Consider the following 21,388-nt stretch of genomic DNA (forward strand, 5'->3'; position numbering starts at 1 on the left):
CAGCTCTTTGCTTTTAAAAATCCTTCCATTTGTTTCCTTTAAAGCACATCTAGCAATCTTGTTTACAAATGTATCTTTTGTATGTATATTTTGTATAGTGCTTTATCACTTCTGCCAAATATTTTTTTCCTATTTTGGAAGTATATTAAGTAGCACCTGAGCTTGTATTCATGTAGTCCCTGTTTGTTGATGTTTACCTTACAGTGAACTGTTAGCGATCCTTCTATGTGTGTACTCAACTCTTTTGTCTGTCTTTGTGTGATTGTATATTAAGGTGTTCCCTTTGTAGTACTTCCTACTGTAGATTATCAGATTATTAAAAAAAATAGGATCTGTGCAATAAAGTGTTTGCGTTCTTACTTTCTTTAAGAAGTCTCCAAGGATATCATAACCATTGGATACTGGAATAAAAATATACTGATGCAGTTGCAAAATATTGAAATAAAAGTGAGCATGAAAGGGAAATGGAGTTTGTTTCTTGAAATGTCTTAGTTGAATGATCATAAAATACACATAGCCTAAATGAAGTGATAAACCATACTGTTAATTATTTATTTCACTGATGAAACATTGCTGTTATGCATCATATATGTAACTTGAACTTCAACCCACACTACTGGACATTTGTACTCATTTACAATGTCTGAGCCATCTTTCTAACATGCACAAAAAGTAATTTACAGTTAAAACAAAACCATGTATACCATTGATACATAAAATCATCTCAGCTGCTAATTTCAGAACTGCTAAACACATTCTGCTCAATATGATTTCCTTTCTGCTCTTACCTCTTATGAAGAACAAGTATGGCTGTAGTCCTCTAGTAACAGTACAAAATCTTTTGTCAAGGTGCACACAGATCACATGTGATGTATCCAGGTAAAATATATGAAGCATCTAAAGTATGCTTTATCTACACATTTATTCTGGAATCTTAATACATTGGAATTATAAAAATGGGAGAAAAACCCTGAAATTTAGATACTTTGTATAAATGAGCTCACAGCTGATATGCAAATAAATCTGAACAATATACAAATTAGAGTTGCTTATAATGAACGTCTTTATTGAGAAGCAGGGGAATTGGGAAATATTCTTTTACCTATATAAAATTAAGAAGACATTATAAACTGAAGAATGTACAGGTGTGTGTGTGTTTACCCTAACATTTGTATACACAGAAGTGTTTGGTAACCTGTGTTAAATAAAATAATAAATGGGAAATTTTCACTGTAAGGTCTCTGGAAGCAACAGGTAGACTTGTTGGTTAGAGAACAAGTAAGTGATTGGAAGTCTTGTGCGTATAAACTGCTGCTTGATTATGACTTGATACACATTATCAATTTTATCCTTACAACAGCCTTGTGTGGTAAATTAAGCTCAGAGAGAGAGAGAGAGAGAGAGAGAAAGTGACTGGTCCACATTTACGCATGAAACTTGATTGGAGAGTAGGTCTCTCTAGTCCTAGTCCAGTACTATAACCACTGACTTCTCAATTCATGGCAGACATGAACACTTCACTAAATATGGCACACTGGCGAAGGAATATTCATAATGAGTGTTAGAATGACCACTGGGGAAAACTGATCATCCTCACTTTCTCTCCCACTTTCTAGAGTAAGTTACTGTTTGTCTCTTTAGTTCCCTGCCGCACAAGTGGCCAACTAGCAGAGGGATTGTTCTGCATCTGCTATGATCACTGGAGTCTCCTCATATACCACTGAGAGAATTGATTCTTGTGCATTTCCATTTAGCATATGCAAGGTTGGATTTGCCTCGCTTTTCTATCTTCCGTACATTGCAGTTACCACCACATTATCTAACATCAGAACTGAGTTAAATGGTTGCTATATTAATGTCAAAGTGAAAGAAACAAAGCATTCCGTATAAACTGCTTTGTAGTAATTTTGTAGTAATTTTTTCTCTGAAATTAACTGTGCACCTTTGGTTTAAAGATCTCAAATTTGTTGGTACTTTCTTTTTAAAATACGTGTGACCAGAATTAAGGGTGCTGCAATTACAGCTATCACAACTAAGGTAATCAATATTATTTGCGCAGTGTGATGTCCACAGGACAGATTTACAGAGGAGAGCTTAACACCCACTAGTGATTTGGGCTCTGAGCATACTGTCTTTTCAGAGTCTTCAATTTTATCTGTGTTTTGCTTGTACCAAGTTAATAATCCAATATTGGAACAGGTGCATTCCAGTGGGTTGTAACTTAAATTGATTACACTCTTGCCAGATAGGCTAGTCAACATATCACGTGGGATAATGCGGATCTTATTATTGGCAAAATTGAGATAAATGCTCTTGAGACTGGAAAATGCATCTGAACTGAATGCAATGAGGTTATTGTAGCTCAAGTCCACATGCTTTAGCTTCCTGAGGGCATAAAATGCTTTGGTTTGTATAGCTGGCAACTTACAAGAAGATAAAATTAATACCTCTAAATTGGGTGTCTGCCCAAAGACATTGTCATTCAGCATTGTACCAGATTCAAAGTAATTCCCGTGCAGGTTCAGAACAATAAGGCTCTCTAAACCTTGCAAGATGTGCTGAATACTCGGGGCAATCTGACAGTGTGAAAGGTTCAGGGACTGCAGCAAATGCAGATTGCGGAAGGGTCCTTGGAGCGTATTGGTGATGATCCGTGTGAACGTGAGATCTAGGATCACCAGATTAGCACAGTCTTCAAAGGCTATGTCGTGCAAGAAAAGGTGGTGGTTATAGCTCAGGTTGAGGTGTTGCAAGCTGCTCAGACCACGGAGTTCCTGGGTACAGCAGTCTGAACTTTCTATATTACTATTGCTCAGGTCCAGATGCTGAAGTTTTGACAATGTTTCTAAGCATCCAGAGCCCAAATTCAGTTTCTTAGAATTATCTCTAATGGAGAGGTGAGTCAAGTTGAGGAAAGCCGCAGAATGGATGTCACAGAGGTCTGTAAAAGCATTCATATTGAGATTTAATTCCTTCAGCATATTCATCCCAACAATATCATGAGGCAGCATGTGAAGGGAGGTGCGGGTCAAATCTATATTCTGGAGTTTTGTCAAACACTGAAATGTGCCAGCTGAGATCTGACTGAAATGGTGATACTGCAGATTGAGGTCATCTGCAGAGATGTCGCAGATCCCTTGCAGCATAGAGTCACTTATGTCTATTCCATTGTCCCAGTCATCAAAAGTCCCAAGCCAAAGGAAAACCGTTTTGGTTCCTTGCAGTCCTTCCAAGATCACCGAAACATTAGCGCAACCACCGAAGTTTAAACTGTAGAAAAACATAGAACTGAAAGCTCTGCCCTCAATGTGTATAATATTATTCCCTTTAAGAATGAGAGTCAGGTTGCTGGTTTTCTTTAGTACTGATATATCTTTAGCAGATATTTGTTGTATAATGTTCATCTGAAAATCCAGGTACTTGAGATTCCTAGTGGGAAAGTCTGATGGGAGTTCTAAGGATGGGATGTGGTTGCTTCCCAATATCAGGGTCTCCAAGTTGCCAAGGTCTTGCATTGGGATAAACGCTAAACTAATGATTCCTGTTTGAGTTAGATCAAGATGTTTCAAGCAACTGGGTCCAATGAATGCTTCATCTGCCAGAAACAGAAGAAGATTTCCAGTCAACACAATAGTCTCCAAGTGAGAGTTGCTTTGAAAGGCACCTCCATAGATCCAATTAATCTGACACCTTTAAAAGAAAAAGCAATAATTCTAGCATCAGTAATGCAGCAATTATATTAAAAAAGAAACGGAATGAAAATATGAACATCTATTTTTGTTTACCATTTTTGTTAGCTGGCTGGGAACAATACAAGAAAACAAATTAGGCCACAACAAGAGAGGTTAACTTGTATTTTTGTGTGTGCACTGCAGTTTTGGCAGACTTGGGAGCAGGGCTTTTTTTGTAGAAAAGGCCCAGCAGGAACTCATTAGATAATAGGCCACACCCAACAGCAGAAACTCATTAGCATATTAGGCCAGACTCCAGACAGTACAGCTCATTAGCATATTAGGCCACACCCCATGCCTTCCCTTGGCTTGCCCGGGCACCTCGCAATTGCAGGGAGCCTAGGCAAGCCAGCCCTTGGACAGGCCGGGGAAGGCACGGGGAAGCATTTAAATGCCTCCCTGATCCTTCCAGGCCCCCCCCCAGCCTGCCCGCCTTGGGGTCGCTGAGGGGGTTGCTCTGTAGCCACGCACGCAGAGGTTTTGGCTGTAGTGGGCATGGCCAACTCTGAAGCCAGCTGGAACGCCATTCCTGTGCGTTCCCGGCCAAAAATAGCCCTGCTTGGGAGGTAAAAATATGGCTGTTAGCCTCTTGCTAAGCTCTACAGAGTTAACTAAAGCTAAAAGAGAGCCAGCATGGTGTAGCGTCAGAATGACAAACAGCAACCTGAAAAACCTAGGTTCAAATGCCTACTCTGACATGGGAAGCTTGCTGGGTGACCTTGGGCCAGTCACATACAGTCTAGCTTTTACCTCACAGAGTTGTTACAAGGATCAAATGGAAGAAGGGAGAATGACGTAAGCTGCTTTGGGTTCTGATTGGGGAGAAGGGGGTGTGTATAAATGAAGTAAAGAATCAAATGTTTTAGATTCTGTTATCATAATTAAATAATGGCAAATACTATTATATTTAATCAACCCAGGTAACTATCGATTGCAGATTGAACTTTATTATGGTGGGAACACTCTAAACGACAGTTCTCTTAGAGATCCCCTAGCGGATGCATGCAAAACATGTATGAATTCTTGATTCCTACTCCAATCCCCCCCCCCCCCCGTTTCTAAGTTTGGGAAACATTCAGGTTAATTTGCTTAGGTGTGGGCCCAACAAACCCTTTGCAGCTGCTTTAATCAGAGCTGGACAGATAGGAGTCTCTTTTATCATGTTAGCCTAGAACGTCTCTTAATACCACTCTGCTTGTCTCTTGATGGTGGTGCAAAGTGCAGTCAGGTCGTAGTCTACCCTGTAAGATTTTCATGGCAAGAGTCTCTCAGAGGTGGCATTTTCAAATCAAATTCTCTTGGAGAGCTTATGGACAGCCTTCAGTAATATAATGTCCCAGAGAGTGGAGCAATTGTGAAGAAGTTATACAGACCATTGTCAAATACCACAATTACAAAAAATGTCCTGATGATTTTCGATTTACAGGTACAACAACTTCCAAGGGCTTTCAGCAAAAGACATTCCTACCACACATCTTTTCATACTTCAAGCTGGAAGAATGGCAGCTGAGGATAGAGCCAATTTGGTGTAGTGGTTAGGAGTGCGGACTCTAATCTGGGAGAACCGGGTTTGATTCCCCACTCCTCCACTTGCACCTGGCTGGATGACCTTGGGCAAGCCGTAATTCTGATAAGAGCTGTTCTTGAAAAAGAGCAGTTTCTGTCAAGAGCTCTCTCAGCCCCACCTACCTCGCAGGGTGTCTGTTGTGGGGAGGGGAAGGGAAAGGAGTTTGTAAGCTGCTCTGAGACTCCTTTGGGTAGTGAAGGGCGGGGTATAAATCCAATCTCTTCTCCCTGGGGTCTGAAATTTGAAGATAAAAATCCAGCCAGCATCCAGCCAGTGGCAGGAATCTATGCAGTGGTAAAATGTACCATACCTCGTTAGGTCTAATGATACCAGCTCCTCCAGCATACTGAAAGTTGATGGCTGAAGGGTGTAAAGGAAGTTAAAGCTGAAATCAAGGACTTCTGTAGTGGAAGGCAGATATTCTGGAATCTGCCTCAGTCCTAAATCTTCACAACTGTAGCTTCTATTGGCAGTAATCTGTAAGAAAAATTATGCATGAGGTTACATACAAATATTAATGTGTACAAAGCTACCACAAGTATATCAGTGACACAAATGCCTCACATTGCTCCATGTTTAAATGAGTACACTGCATTAAAAGCAAATTACTAATCCAGTACTAATCCTGCAGAATAGTCTTGAAGGTGTCTGTCTTAAAAGCAAAGTAGGTCTGGGCCCAGGTCAGTGGCAAGGCAGGCGACCCTCCAGTGAACACCCCTCCCAGCTCATTAGAGTAATGGCAAGACACAGTAAAAAATGCAGCATGTTAAAGTCTAGAGAGGATGAAATTAACAATGCTGACTGCACTTTGGGCTCTTCCTCCTCTCATTCAAAGTCCTGAAGAAACTTGTGTTATATATAAACTCAAAGTCCACAGTAAAGATCTCTGGTGCTGGAAACATGCTTGAATGTGACACACTTTTAAAATGAGAGTTAAATTATAAAAATTTGGATGTACTAGTACTTGCTCAAGTTTAATGTAGTTCATTACATGTGATATTGAGAGGACACAACCCATTTGCCATACTTAGTTTCCCATAGCCAGAAGGCACTGAGTTGTGTGAAAAGTTTTCCACAGGGTCACTGGGAACCAATACACGACTAAACTGGGACTTGGGTATAGTGGGCATTTCAGAAACCGGGTGAAAGAGAACATTGAGTCTAATAAGCTAGAAAATATAAGAGGAATAAACTTCCTGAAATTATCCACATCAGTCTCAAGGATAATCTTGAGATAAAAGAAATGAAGGAGGAGATCAAAGCAAGAATTTTTACAGTTACAAGAAATTTCAGTTAACCTCGTGTAAATGCACATTCTAGCTGCGTCAGAGAACAATTATCTAGATGTCATTAATGATAGACTCTTGGAGCATTTAGTTACAGAACCAGAAAGAGGGTAAATTACGTTGATCTTGAGTGGTGCTCAGCAACTAGTGTGAAATGCAAGTGTTGTTGAAGCACAGTGCTGTTAAGTGCTGTGAATGCAACACTATTAAGTTCACCATTTGGTAAATGGAAAGTTGACACAAAAGTTCAATGTGATTACATTTGATCTCAAAAGAGGACGCTTCTAAAAAATGGGATTAGTCAAAATAAACTGGATGGAGAAAGGTCACAGGGTCAGATCTCAGGATGTCTGGAAGGTATTTAAATCCTACAATAATGAAAGTTTGACTGGTGTGCCTGGCCATAGGATAACAAGGGAGAGAAAGGACTGGTGAAGAAAGACAAAAATATAGCAGAGATACTGATTTTAGTCTGCACAATGGCAGATGTGGGGTGGCTACCTGTAATAAAGTGTTTAGAAAGCAAAGTAGTAAAGTGGCAACTAACTAGACAATGATGAGGTCACATTCTGGCATCCATAGGAATTCTGTTGGTTTTTTTAAAGAGCAAGAGTCCAGTAGCATTTTAAGGACTAACAAAGTATGTGGCAGGGTATGAGCTTTCATGAGTCACTGCTTACTTTTTCAGATACAGCTAGAATGGGAGTCCATCTGTCCTATTTATTGGAAAGTGGAGTGATTTCAGATGCCAAATGACATTAGCAGGCAAATGACAATAGCAGATGAATTACAACAGCGGGTGTGATTGTATTTAGGTTTGATATGCAGAGGGGTAGTAGGCGTGGATCAGCATTGGTAATTAGACAGGAAACCTAGGTCTCCATTCAGTCCAGGTGGATGCATTGTCTTGAGCTTCATTATCAATTCAGCACTCTCTCTGTCTAATCTCCCTTTGAAATTCTTTTGTAAGAGAACTGCTACTTTTAGGTCAGCAGCTGAATGTCCTGGAAGGTTAAAATGTTCCCCCACTGGTTTTTAATGTTGTGATTCCTAGTGTCAGACTTATGTCCATTAATTCTTTGTTGAAGGGACTGGCCTGTTTGTCCAATGTAGAGCGTGGAAGGGCATTGTTGACACATGATGGCATAAATCACATTAGAGGATGAGCAGTAATATGAACTTGAGATGTTATGGCTGATATTGCTGGGTCCACTATTAAAGATCTCATTTCCACCCTTTTGGCAGCAGCAAAACATAGGCTTGCTTCAAACTGAAAATTACAGAATCTCCTCTTGATGCATCAGAGGTACCAAAAGGTATGGGAATATTTTTTACTGGAGAAGACCCCAGACTGGATTGCGCAGCAAGATAGACAGGTTGCCTCTACTAGTATTATGGCCAAATGGTCATTATGGCTGGATGCTTTTGCTGACCCAGAAGGAACTTTACAGAAAGTACCTTTAATTGGTTCACACACCTGGTATCTTTACCATTAAGTAGTTGAATGACCTTTAATTATCTTTAAAACTGGCTTGAACTCCATTTATTTTTATTTTTTAATTATTTGAACGATAAGCTCAAAATTAGCAGATAACTTGTAATGGCAATCCTTGGTTCACCACAAACTTAATGATCATGTTGTAATTGTTTTCATTCGTGCTTTACTAAGTACTGCATTGTACTTTATTTCAATCTTCAATAAACAGTTTAATTTTTTTTAAAAAAAATTAGATATCATCAAAGTCTCTCCCTGACTTGTTACCTCAAATCCCTTTAAATTGGAAAGATCCCCATTGCAACACTCATACATGTCAAGTGAAGAACTGGTTAAAGTAGAGAGAAGAGAAGAAGGTATTGGATTTATATCCCGCTCTTCACTACCTGAGGGAGTCTTAAAGTGACTTACAATCCCTTTCCCTTCCCCTCCCCACAACAGACAACCTGTGAGGTGTCTGAGAGAGCTCTCTCAAGAACTGCTCATGAGAGAACAGTTCTGAAAGAACTTATGACTGTCCTAAGCTCATCAGCTGCTTGTGGAGGAGTGGGGAATCAAACCCGGCTCTCCCAGATTAGAGTCCGTGCTCCTAACCACTACACCAAACTGGTACTGTTAGGAACATAATGTAAAAGGTAAAATTAAGTGACAAATCTTCTTTGTGGTCTCTGTGCATCACACTCATGGGATTATGTGCCTGTGCTGATCCGAATCGGTGATATACAAAGCTCACAATGGGATTTTCGCGCCTCCATCCCAGCCACACGCGGGAATCCCAGTGCGCATGCCCAAGGGGGTGGGACGTGGACATCTGAGGGAGTCTTAAAGTGACTTACAATCCCTTTCCCTTCCCCTCCCCACAACAGACAACCTGTGAGGTGTCTGAGAGAGCTCTCTCAAGAACTGCTCATGAGAGAACAGTTCTGAAAGAACTTATGACTGTCCTAAGCTCATCAGCTGCTTGTGGAGGAGTGGGGAATCAAACCCGGCTCTCCCAGATTAGAGTCCGTGCTCCTAACCACTACACCAAACTGGTACTGTTAGGAACATAATGTAAAAGGTAAAATTAAGTGACAAATCTTCTTTGTGGTCTCTGTGCATCACACTCATGGGATTATGTGCCTGTGCTGATCCGAATCGGTGATATACAAAGCTCACAATGGGATTTTCGCGCCTCCATCCCAGCCACACGCGGGAATCCCAGTGCGCATGCCCAAGGGGGTGGGACGTGGACATCCCATCAGTTCTCTTCTGACCGCCGCAGTGTTAACAGCTTGTTTCTGCCGGTCTGACCATTATTTCTTCTTTTTCCTTCTACTCAAAGACTTTTAAAAAATTGTTTTTGAGGGTCGCCGCTGCCTCTGGCGGCCTCCCACCCCCCCTCTCTCTGAGGTAAATCTCTTTTTGCCTCACATGAGGGCTCTCTTTCTTTTTGTGCCAAATCTTTTGTTTTATGGCCAAAAACTGGGGGTGTTTTAAGACGTGTGTTGGCTGTAGCAGTAAACTTGCCCCCCCGTGACGGCCACACGCTCTGTATTCTCTACCTTGGGGAAACCCATCACCTGGAGACTTGCCGCCATTGCTCGAAGTTCTCCCAACCAGACACAGAAGAATAGAGCAGCGAGACTCTGAGTGGCACTTTGGGAGTCTGCATTGGCCCCTTTGTCCGACGTTAAGATGTCTGCTGAGACCCTTCCAGACTCTCAACTCATGGCGCCTCCGTCGACATCAGTCGGTGCCCCGGCATCAGTCCCACCTCACCGTCCTGCATCGGATGTGGGACCACCTTCTTCAAAACGGTTGGCGCCGAACGAGGCTTCTTCCGCCTCTACTCCGGCTAAGAAGAAGAAGAGGGATAAGCATGAAAAGGAGAAGTCTCTGAAGTCTTCTCTTACAAAAACCATGCATAAGTCTCACAAACTGAGTGGCGTCGGTGTGCAAAAGGGCTCTGCATTGCCCCCTTCTCAGCAGGTGCAACCCAATATCGATCACCCTCCTGCACCGGAGCTGCCTGTGATACAACCTTTACCTCCTATTGAGTTACTGGACTCGCCCATTCGGCAGCTGAACCCTCTGGTACTGGAGGTCTCCATGGACACTAGACCCATTTCGGTCTCGCCCTCGGAGATTGAGGAGGTCGCTCCACGCAGCTCTCCTCTGAGAGATCGTTCACCGTCGCCCTCATCTTGGGCTAGCGATCAATCTGGACCAGACTCTCGTTATCCTCGTCCTCGATCCAGATCCCCCCTGCATGGGGAGCCTCAATATCGATGGGAGGAATGCCGTGAGTACTGCCATTCCAGACCCAGGCCCTCCTATTCGCCCAGGCGGGAGTTAAGACCGCACTCCCCGACCTAGTTTGAACCACCATTGCCTACTCCATGGGACCATCAGCACCATATGCCGTATTGGTTCGGCTCCTACCCAATGTCAACATCGATGCCATGGCTGATGCTGATGCGACAGTTGGACTGGGACTGCAGGTCACGCCATTCACGCTCTCCCCAATGTAAATACAAACCTTCTGCATCTATCTCCAAACCTCCGGAGGAAGCTTGTCGCCCACCCTCTCCTCTCTGTCCCAACCCCGCTTTACCATCGCAGACTGCTCCGATATCGGACACCCTTACCCGAATGGATGACGTAGCCTTGGTACCAGCACAGGAGTCGCCTTGCAGATCCTCTGACTTTGACGCTGAAGATTCATAAGGGGCCAGTTCACCAGAGGACCCTTCCCCTGAACCTATGGTGTCTGATGACCTTCCAGTTTCTCCCTCAGAAGACCTCTCTTCATACGGAGAATTGAACAAGCGAATGGCACACTCCCTGGGGCTCCTAATCGTCCAACCTCAATCTTCGGTATTGGATGCTGTCTTCAACGTCATACAACTCGACACCTCCACGGCAGTTGTCCTCCTGATGTCAACCGTCCTTCTCCAGGCAGCGAAAGCCCCATGGGATAAACCATCTTCTGCCCGGGTGTCTGCCAGGCGCCTGGATCATATGTATAAAGTCCAAGAGCTGGAGGCTGAATTCCTCCATATCCATCCTAAACCTAACTCCATGGTCGTATCATCCTCATCCAAGAATAAATGTACCCTTGCTACACCTTCTGATGAGGCGAGCAAAAAGTTATATTTGTTTGGCCGACATTTTTATTCAGCTTGAGCTTTGGGAATTAAAACGTCAAATTATATTGCTTGTATGGGCCTCTATCAGTACTCGCTCTGGGAGCGCTTTACTGATTGTTTGACCTCGGTGTCTGATGTCAAACGTCAGAAAGCCAGAAAGCTGCAGAAGGAAGGGTTGCTGCTGTCTAATCAAATCATCGATTCTTCCAAACATGCCTTGGACACGTTCTTCAAGACTATGTCTTCTGCAGTCACCCTCCGTAGGCACTCCTGGCTCAGGACCACCTCCCTCCCTAACGACACTAGAGCGTACATAGAGGACTTACCGTTCGATGGCCAAAGTCTCTTCCATGCTTCAACGGACTCAGCCCTTCAAGACATGGATAAGAGTATTAAAGCTTCTAGGTTGCTGGGGGTCTCTGCCCCTTCTAAGCCTTTTAGACCTCGCTCTTGGTCACATTACAGCTCTAGACGCCATTACACTCAACCGTCACCAGAGGGAAGCTGGAGGCCACGTCAGTCCCCTTCGGGGAGTAGGCAGCAATATCAAGCCAGGCAGAAGTACAGCTCTGGACAGCAACACACCAGGCTGAAACAACCCAAACCCAGCAAACAGGACCTTTGACTCCCCTCCAACTACCTTTTCCGACCCTACCCGCCTCTCTCCTTACCTACATGCCTGGCCCAATATTACATCGGACCAATGGGTCCTTTCCATCTTGACCCATGGCTATACCATCGAATTTCTAGAACTCCCACCTCTTCCTGTATTCGTTACCACCCCTCCATCGTTGTTCCTCCTCGATGAAGTAGCCACGCTTTTATCAAAGGGTGCCATAGGACCTCCAGGGCCTCGGGTTTACCGATTCTAGACCTTTGCGGCCTCAATGCCTATATTCAGGAGCGGAAGTTCAAGATGGCATCTCTACTAGTCATTCTACCCCTCCTATCCAAGGGTTGTTGGATGGCCCCTCTCGACCTCGAAGATGCCTATTCCATTTAACCATCCATCCTTCTCATCGGAAATATCTTTGGTTTGTGATAGGAGGCAGCCACTGTCAATACAGGAGTCTACCATTTGGCCTCAGCACGGCACCACAAGTCTTTACCAAGATGATGGTGGTTGTTGTAGCACATCTCCTCCTCTGTGGCCTCACAGTATTCCCATTTTTAGACGACTGGCTTCTGGTCACACCTTTGAGGGACCTTCTCATACAACATGTATCCCAGGCCCTCAGTGTCCTTCATTCCCTGGGTCTCCGGGTCAACCACAAGAAGTCGCAGCTGGTTCCTTCTCAGAGAGTGCAGTTTATAGGGGTGAGACTCGACTCCTTGGAAGGCAAAGCTTTCCTGCCCCAGGACAGAGCTTTCACTCTAGCCACCCTTGCAAAACAGATTTGGCTCCACGACACGGCGTCTGCATTCCAAATTCAGCGCCTTCTGGGCCTGATGGCAGCTACGACTGCAGTCCTTCGCTTCACAAGAATGTGAATGCTTCTGAGCTTCTGGCAACTTGCGAACTGAAATATGCTGCATGGAAAACTGTCTTTCTCGTTGTCATTACCTCAGCTCTGGTTCCTAAGGCATTTCAAGCCCCTACGAATGAGCCAATTGGTTCATCTCTCTCCGCCACAGGAAGCATGCGACTCCCTTCTCTGGTGGACACTGGCAGACAACCTGATGCAGGGTGTCTCTTTCCATCCCCTCACTCCTGGTCTCACCCTCACGACCAGCGCCTCTCTGTGGGGATGGGGAGCCCACCTCAACAGCCTCTCCATAGGTCACAAGTGGGATGCCTTGACTTCAAGCAATCACATCAGTTTTTTGGAACTTCTGGCCTTTCAATGTTTCCAGCCTGTTCTTATGGGGAAATGTGTGGCTGTATTGACCGACAGTACAACGGCTCTCTGTTATGTCAACCAACAGGGAGGAACAGTCTTCCGCAGTCTCTGCTACCTTGCACTGGACCTTTGGGCGTGGTACATACCTCTACACATTTTCCCCATTTTCCACAAGCTCATGCTAAAAGACTATTTTGTGGACAACTAACATTTTCGGCTAGTCACTATGGTGTTACTTAATGTCAGGAAGGACTCTACATAGCGTTCCTACAGTAGGAAGTAGGCTCATTTCTTGGCCTTATTACAGCCCTCCGATGTATCTCTGGCTTCTGTAACCCTGGACCAGATTCTAGATTTTTTGCTTTAGCTGGCCGAGAAGGGCCTCTCACACTCCTCAATCAGAGTCTACTTGTCGGCCATTTCTGCCTACCATTCTGGTTTCGAGGGCTCAAAGAGATTCCTGAAAGGTCTCCTCCACTTATATGAGGGAGTGGTGGCGCAGGCAGTACAACGCCTGCAAGTAACATCAATAGCGAACAGCCATAATGGCTGTTCGAATCCCCACCGCGGCCAGAGTGAGCTCCCGGCCCCAGTCCCAGCTCCCGCCAACCCAGCGGCTCGAAAGTAAATACAAGTAGAGAAATGGGTACCTGCCCTAGGTGGCAGGGGGCACCCTCCTCCTGGTTCTGTGCCAGGAGTGTTGACAGCGGCGGCGAGAAAAGCAGCGGCGAAAGAACAATGGCGGCATCCAGCATTCCGAGGAGGTGACGACCAGATCGGATGGAGGTGGAGGCGGGGCGATGCAACTGCGAGACGACGCAGCATGGCAGGAGCCTGACGGGACGCATAGCCAGAAGCCACAGTCCGAAAGCAGTGCGCGCCAGAGGAGGAAGCATCAGAGCCTGCCTGAGATGGTCGCCAGTCACCCAGGATGCCAGGAACTACGTCTGAAGCCGCCGGATGAGGAGGAAATACGCCGCATGGGTGCTGTTAGGTAGCCCCCTCCCCGGAAAAATTGTGGCCCTAGTCAGGTAACTAACTACAGATGTAGTTCAGTGTAAAACCGCTCTGAGACCCATTGGGGGTCATGGGCAGTATAGAAATCAAAAATGTATGTATGTGTGTATGTATATCCGCTGATGCGTTCACTGGTACCTTTGTGGGACTTGCCGCTGGTGCTGCACCACCTGATGGGGAAACCCTTTGAGCTTCTGACAACTTGCGAACTGAAATATGCTGCATGGAAAACTGTATTTCTCGTTGTCATTACCTCAGCCAGGAGGGTGGGTGAACTCATGGCCCTTCGTCATGACCCACCCTTCCTTGTCTTTCTACCAGATGTGTGAGACTGGTGGCTGACTTCTCTTTCCTTCCTAAAGTGATCTCCGAATTCCACCTCAGCTTGGAGATCTTCTTACCAAACTTCTTTCCTAACCTGAAAGATGGACAGCAACATCTCCTCCATCCACTAGATGTTAAGAGTGCGCTGCTTTCTTACCTTGACAGGACACGTTCAAGTAGGAAGGACAATCAGTTATTTGTCTCCTATGCTAGTCACTCCACAGGGCAAAAGATCTCAGCACGTCTCTCCAAATGGATCATTGAGACTATTAACCATGCTACCTGTTGGCTAAACGCCCATTGACTATGCCAGTGCGAGCACATTCCACAAGATCCATGGCTACATCTACAGCCTTTTGAAGGGCGCTTCCCTGTCTGCAATCTGCGAGGCTGCGACCTGGTCTACTCTGAACACTTTCATCAAGCACTACACTGTTGATGTTCATAGACGCCACAGAGTGGACCTTGGTCATTTAGTCCTTTCATCAGCAGAGCACTGAATATACGACAGCACCCACCTCCGAGTGAGCCACTGCTTTTCAATCTCCCATGGGTGTGATGCACAGAGACCACGAAGAAGATAAACAGGTTCCTTACCTTTAACTGATGATCTTTAAGTGGTCATCTTGCAGTCACACTGCCCTTCCTTCCTTCCCCATGGCTGTTGCTTCAGTACTTTTCTCTGGTTATTGACATGACAGCGGTCAGAAGGAACTGGTGGGATGTCTGCGCCCTGCCCCCTTGGGCATGTGCAATGGGGCTCCCGCAGGTGCCTGAGCTTTGTATACCACCGATTCGGATCAGCGCAGGCACATAACCCCATGGGTGTGACTGCACAGATGACCACGAAGATCATCAGTTACAGGTAAGCAACTTGTTTATCTTGGAATGTAGCTATGTCATCACAGGAAACCAACAGAAGACACAGAATCAAAATGCATACACACACATACTGTATCTCCTAGCATACGGATTTTCCTGGGAAGGATCAATTATAAAATTGAAATTATCTATTTTTGCGGTTGCTATTTAAAAAGCTGCCACTTCTTTCAAAGTGATTTCCAACAGCACATGCAAACACATGGAACAAATCTTTCTAAGCTCTTTTCAAGTCAGGGAGGCAGCAATAGTTCGATAAAGCAGAAAGGGTTTGCTCAACTACTAGCATAAATGCGAAGAATCTCATCACATAAAGCTATAAAAGATTGTCCTGCTTGTGGCATGAAGTGTGCAAAAGGGAAAACATCACCCCAAGGCCTAGTTCTAGAGAAATCAGGTGCATTTAAACTGCTTATAAGGCAAAGCACCTGTTCTGACACCGCTGCTCTGCACAGATGAAAGGCACCAGTGGTCTGTTTCATTACAATTCCTATGGACCCAGCAAACTGCTCACAGAAAATGCTCTCTTCCCTCATGCTGTAAAACTGAATCAAAGGATGAGCTTTCTGCCACCTCCATGCTCTTTCTGAGGCCCCGTGTCACTCCCCTCACGAGGAAAATAGCTGTGCCTATCCAAATTAGTTGGGCACAAATCGATACAAAATTAACACCCCCAGGTGTTAGTTCTTGATAACTCGCTGCTTACCTGGACGGGTTGAGATTGCAAGGGGCCCAAATCTTAACGGGGGGGGGGCATTATTTAGCTCTCACTGAAGTGAACGGCACAAATCAGCTGCTACCAATTTCAGTCTCACTTTTGTCAATGCAACATAACTGCAGTTCACTTCATTTGGATTGGGACCAAAGTCTGCTTGCTTTTCAACAAGGAGGGGTGCCCTGGGGGAGAAAGAAAAGATTTCCCTGGCTCTGACCAGCATCAGTGAATGTCAGCAAATGACTCGTTACAGCTGATATTTTTGTCACACCTACAGCAATTCTCTGTCCTTTAAAGCGACCAGATGTTAGTATGCAAGAAAACACTACTACAGATTAATTATTGATCTTCTCTTGAAGACACGTTTGCCCTGATAAAGAGACGAATAAGTTATCACTCACCTCAATGCACATCTTATCTACTGCCTTGGTTACTTCACAGCTAATGCCTAAAAGCCCCATCAGAAGCCAGCAGTATGTGCCGCAGGCCATTAGGGAGTTTTATTAGATTCTCCACACAAAAGGAGCGTCGGTAATGGGAGTCAGATGGAAAATAATTTTCTAGAATAGTGTTCAGAAAGCTTTGCTAAACCTGAAAGTGCTAAAACTGAAAATGAGACAAACAGTCTTGACTGGTAAAAAGAAGGTTCCTCTTGAAACCAAGCAGTGATCGGCATGCAAGGAAATCTTTCTTTCGGTTCCTCCCTCAAAAACTTGCATCACACTTGCCACTTGCCACTTCCTCTGCATTCAAAGCAGCAAGACAGAGAGCCAGCCGATGTTCCTTTCTGCACTTGGATCTCATCCCTGGTTTGATCAGAGTTCAACTCGCGACACAATACCTTGCATTTATCCCTGGTTATAACAGCATCTGTTTATCCTGGGACAAGTGTGGGACAAAACCAGGGTAACCGCAATGTAATGTGGAAACAAGAAATACCTTGAGATAATTATAGGGGTGAACTTGCATGTAATGTAGAATTTACGGTCTAGTGTGGAAAGGTCCTTTGTGGTCCTCTGCTATCTTCACAAAAGGCCCTGCAGCAGTTTCTTTAGGACAGCATTCTAAGTAGAACAATCTCTGTGCCACATACTTGGAACACCTTGTATAAATCCAGGCTCCCCCCCCCCCCCGGGGGGGGGGAAAGAAAGTATGATTCTCTTACCAGCATAAACTGCACAGTTCTATTACCATACAGTATATCAACTAAGCATCTAGGAGAGAAAGGAACACACAATCTGTACTGGTAATGATAGGCTTAAGGTAGCAATGTCTGTCTGCAAGGCTTTTGGAAGGAATCAGTTTGCTTCACCACACCCTAATGATAAACCAACATATTCCAGTAAGGGCTCTTTGACCTGTGAAGGTAGAAACCAATGAGGCCACGAAGTCTGATAGTTCCATATCTCTATGAGTACTGCCATTCTACACTGTGTTTGGTATATAACACTGGGTTCTCTGTATTGGCCTATAAAACAAAATTATGGAGAGGTGATCTCAGAGGCAGAATTTTGCATGCAGAAGGTCCCTGGTATGTTTTGTTAAAAGGATCAGGTAGTATGTGCTGTGAATTACCTTCACCTGAGACCCTGGAGAGATGCTACCAGTCAGAGTATATCATACTGACCTTGAGAGACCAGTGGTCCTACTCAGTATAAAGCAGCTTTATGTATTCCCTGTGCTCAAAAGCTGATTTGTCCCACGTGAAGGATGATGATGATGAAGAACAATAGTTGGATTTATACCCCGCCCTTCACTTGGAGCAGTTTACAATCTCCTTCCCTTCCTCTCCCCACAACAGACACCTTGTGAGGTAGGTAGGGTTGAGAGAGCTCTGAGAGAACTGCTCTTGAGAGTACAGCTCTGAGAGAACTGTGACTGACCCAAGGTCACCCAGCTGGCTACATGTGGAGGAGTGGGAAATCAAACCCGGTTCTCCAGATTAGCGTCTGCTGCTCTTAATCACTACACCAAACTGGAGGGAGAGGGGAGAAGACTGAAGCAAGTATGGACTGGGGGGGGGACCGACCCTGAAAAAGGGCCTCCCCCACCAACCCACCCTGATTTTGCCCCTTCCAAAGCAGGGAGGGAAAATAATCCAGCCCGCCCCATGCTCTGCGGTTTGGCTGGGTGCATCCTGTGAGGGTGGGGGCATCCAGCTTCCCCTTGCCTCGTATAACCGGCTTGCAGAGGCAGTGGATTGCATCCGCCCCTTGCTTGGGCCTGGGGAGGTCCTGGTAGCCCCCCCAGGCCATCAGCTCATCAGGACTTTTCCTCAGTGGCCTTAATGGCCTATCCACCCCTAGAGGGGAGCAGGTCAGAACTGTGACGCTGACATAATGAATTATGACTCTCCTCAAGCACAGCCATCTCCCTTCCCTCTTCCTGAAGTATGTGGGAATCCACAGAATCACAGAAGAGCTGGAAGGGGCCACACAGGCCATCTAGTCCAACCCCCTGCTCAGTGCAGGATCAGCCGAGAGCATCCCTGAGGCAAGTCCAGCTGCTGCACCACCTCCATGGGCAGCTGGTTCCACTGTTGCTCAACTCCTACTGTAAAAATGTTTTCCCTCCAGCCAGTACCTTCCCGCCCTTAATTCAGACCCATTCTTGCGAGTCCTTTCCTCTGCTGCCAACAGGAACAGCTCCCTGCCCTAAGCGACGGCCCTTCAGATACTTAGAGCCATCCTGTCCCCCCTCAACCTCCTCTTCTCCAGACCACACATCCCCAAGTCCCTCAGCCTTTCCTCATAGGGCTTAGACAGGATTACTTTCTATGGGGTATACCAATGTTCTGTGTTCATTTATGTTTTACAATCAAATATAGAGTTGTTACTTTTTAAATAGAAGCTTTTAATACATTGATTAGTATATTGAATGTTTATTCACTTTGAACCTGAAACAAATAAATAAACTTCAAGTTCTCCCATAAGAGCTGCAATGTTTTAAGGGAGCATTTAGTCACCAAACAGCAATGTGATTTAGCAGTTCATGCACTTCTTAAATTCCGCCAAAGAGGTTTTAATCTCCGTATGACTGTTTAAAATTAATGGCTCCTCACAGGTGGGTCCAGACACGGGCACAAAGAACAGGTCTTGGGGGACAAAACTTAACTAGGGGGCTGAATACTGCCCCGGGAAAATGATCAAAGTAGGTGCCATAATGGCCGGTGCATAGCAGCTGCCATCTTGTCTCCTCCTCTGCGTTCCCATGGAGATATCTTTCCATGCACATGGAAAGCCAGCATGTCAGGAGGAAGACTAATTTGACACTAGATATTTTGCTGATATCTGAATTGTTTCTCACCTTCATCTTGTGTTGCTGATCTTGGTTTGGGCACAGTGACCCTCACACCAAGGCAATGGTACAACTTGTCCCACTGGGTCACTGTTGGTATTCAGTCCTGGGCCAAACATGGTTAGCGCTTTGATGTTTCCCTTTTCCTGTGAAAACAGAAATGAACCATTCATACTCTTAAAAGGTCCCAAGTAATTCTGCTCCAGTGAATGTTAAGTTTGGAAGGCTAGCTTTGGAGACAGAATAGTTCTTGTAAGAGGACAACTGCTAGAGATCTGCGACCAGAACTCCAGCTCTGTGGTATGGTGGTGTTGGTGTCTCTTTGGTGCAGTCATTAAGAGCAGTGGACTCTAATCTGGAGAACTGGGTTTGATTCCCCACTCCTCCACATGCAGCCAGCTGGGGGACCTTGGGTCAGTCACAGTTTTCTCTCAGCCCCACCTACCTCACAGGGTGTCTGTTGTGGGGAGAGGAGGGGAAGGAGACTCTGAGCTTCAAGTGAAGGGTCTTCTTCTTCTTCTCTTTCTCCTTTCCCTCCTCCTCCTCTTCCTCCTGCTGCTGCCACAAAAATGACCACCTTTTCCCACAGGTTAGTCTGATTTGAACTGTATTAATGCATAATCCTGTAGCTTTCTGCCCTTTCCTTGTAAACAAGAACACAGACTTATTTAATTCCATGATGTACTTAAAATACAACCTGAATTTTTAAAAATCACAATGTTTGAGGTCCTTTAGTTCTTCTCCACTAACCCATTTTCTCCTTCCTCCCCTCTGCCTGCTCTGTCTAGCCCACTTTAATAGCCTGTTCAATTACTCAGTGGAATCACATCTCTAATAACACACTGCCTTGCGGCAGGTCACTAGATCAGGCTGTTAGCCAAAGCTTGTATCCAGCCTTCTTGCCCCATAACAGTTTCTTACTGCATAGATCATTTTGTCTGGTTCTTCCATTGCTCCACCAGGGTCTTCTGGGAATTGTATCAAATGCTTTCATTAAAAATCAATATGCTTTATTAAGATCGGATTTCGTAAAGCAGTAACCAAAGACCTGCTCTGGTGTGTGTCTGTTCATAGTGTTATTTAAAGGTAAAGGCTTCCCTTGCTCAAAAGCTAGTCAAATCCAACTCTAGGGGGCAGTGCTCATCTCCGTTTCCAAGCTGAAGAGCCAGCACTGTCCGAAGATGTTTCTGTGGTCATGTGGCCGGCATGACTAAACGTCGAGGCGCACAGAATGCTGTTACCTTCCCACCGAAGCGGTACCTATTTATCTACTTGCAATTTCTTGCTTTCGAACTGCTAGGTTGGCAGGAGCCGGGGCCAGAGACGGGAGCTCACTCCGTCATGCGGCTCTAGGGTCTCGAACTGCTGAGCTACCGACCTTCTGGTCTGCAGCTCAGCATCTTAACCTCTGAGCCACCGCAGCCCTTATTTAGCCCAGTACAAACCTTTCCTTTCCCCATTTCAGTGCCACCCAGGTTCCCTTTTTGTTCTGTTCAACAGAACAGCATTATCTCTTCTAACTGTTTTTGAAGCCTGCTGGAAAAATTGTGCTCAGAGGAAGAATCCCATAAATATACCACCCTCCTAGAGGAGGAAAAGGAAAACCAGACCATTTCAGACATGTTGTGTGTGTCCATCAGTCCTTCAGTACTTTTGTTCTGACAAGAAATGCAACCTGACTGCTGGTACATTGAATGCCTCTTGAGGTAAGCAATGACTTGAGTCTGGGCCAGGATTCAGGTTCTGCTTTCTGATCCTATTAACTTAGCCTCTTTGCAACATCACTGTAGAAATAGGAGATTATTGGTTTGATACCTGATGGCGGTGGCCTGACGGCAGGTGTTAGCAAGGCCTTGTGTGTTTTGCACAGAGGATGTGGTTAAATGAGGCTGAAATGTAAATCAGACCGCGAGAGCCTTCTGTTGAAAGAACACCAGATGCAGTTCTGCCCATCCACCTCAAGGTCAGCAGGAACCATATGAACACGTTCTCCGGGCCAGAGCCGGGTTGTTAAGTACACACACTTAGAAATGCTACTGAGTTGTTAGTTATTGATTGGCCCTCCCACCAGGAATTTGGCAACCAAAGCCTAATGCGATGAGGAC

The 21,388-nt window shown here is 45.1% G+C and overlaps 1 protein-coding gene across 1 annotated transcript; it reads right to left on the minus strand.

Moving 5' to 3' along the window:
* Window positions 1-1,581: 1,581 nt before the first annotated feature.
* CD180 (CD180 molecule) lies at window positions 1,582-16,477 on the minus strand. The gene is made up of 3 exons (XM_015425084.1): window positions 16,388-16,477; window positions 5,609-5,775; window positions 1,582-3,690 (listed from the first exon to the last, which is right to left on the minus strand). The coding sequence occupies exons 1-3, from the start codon at window positions 16,475-16,477 to the stop codon at window positions 1,959-1,961; spliced, it is 1,989 nt and encodes a 662-aa protein (XP_015280570.1). The 3' UTR covers window positions 1,582-1,958.
* Window positions 16,478-21,388: the final 4,911 nt, after the last annotated feature.

Source organism: Gekko japonicus, unplaced genomic scaffold (assembly GCF_001447785.1).
Source record: "Gekko japonicus isolate JY-2015 unplaced genomic scaffold, Gekko_japonicus_V1.1 scaffold3093, whole genome shotgun sequence".
NCBI classification, from domain to species: domain Eukaryota; kingdom Metazoa; phylum Chordata; class Lepidosauria; order Squamata; family Gekkonidae; genus Gekko; species Gekko japonicus.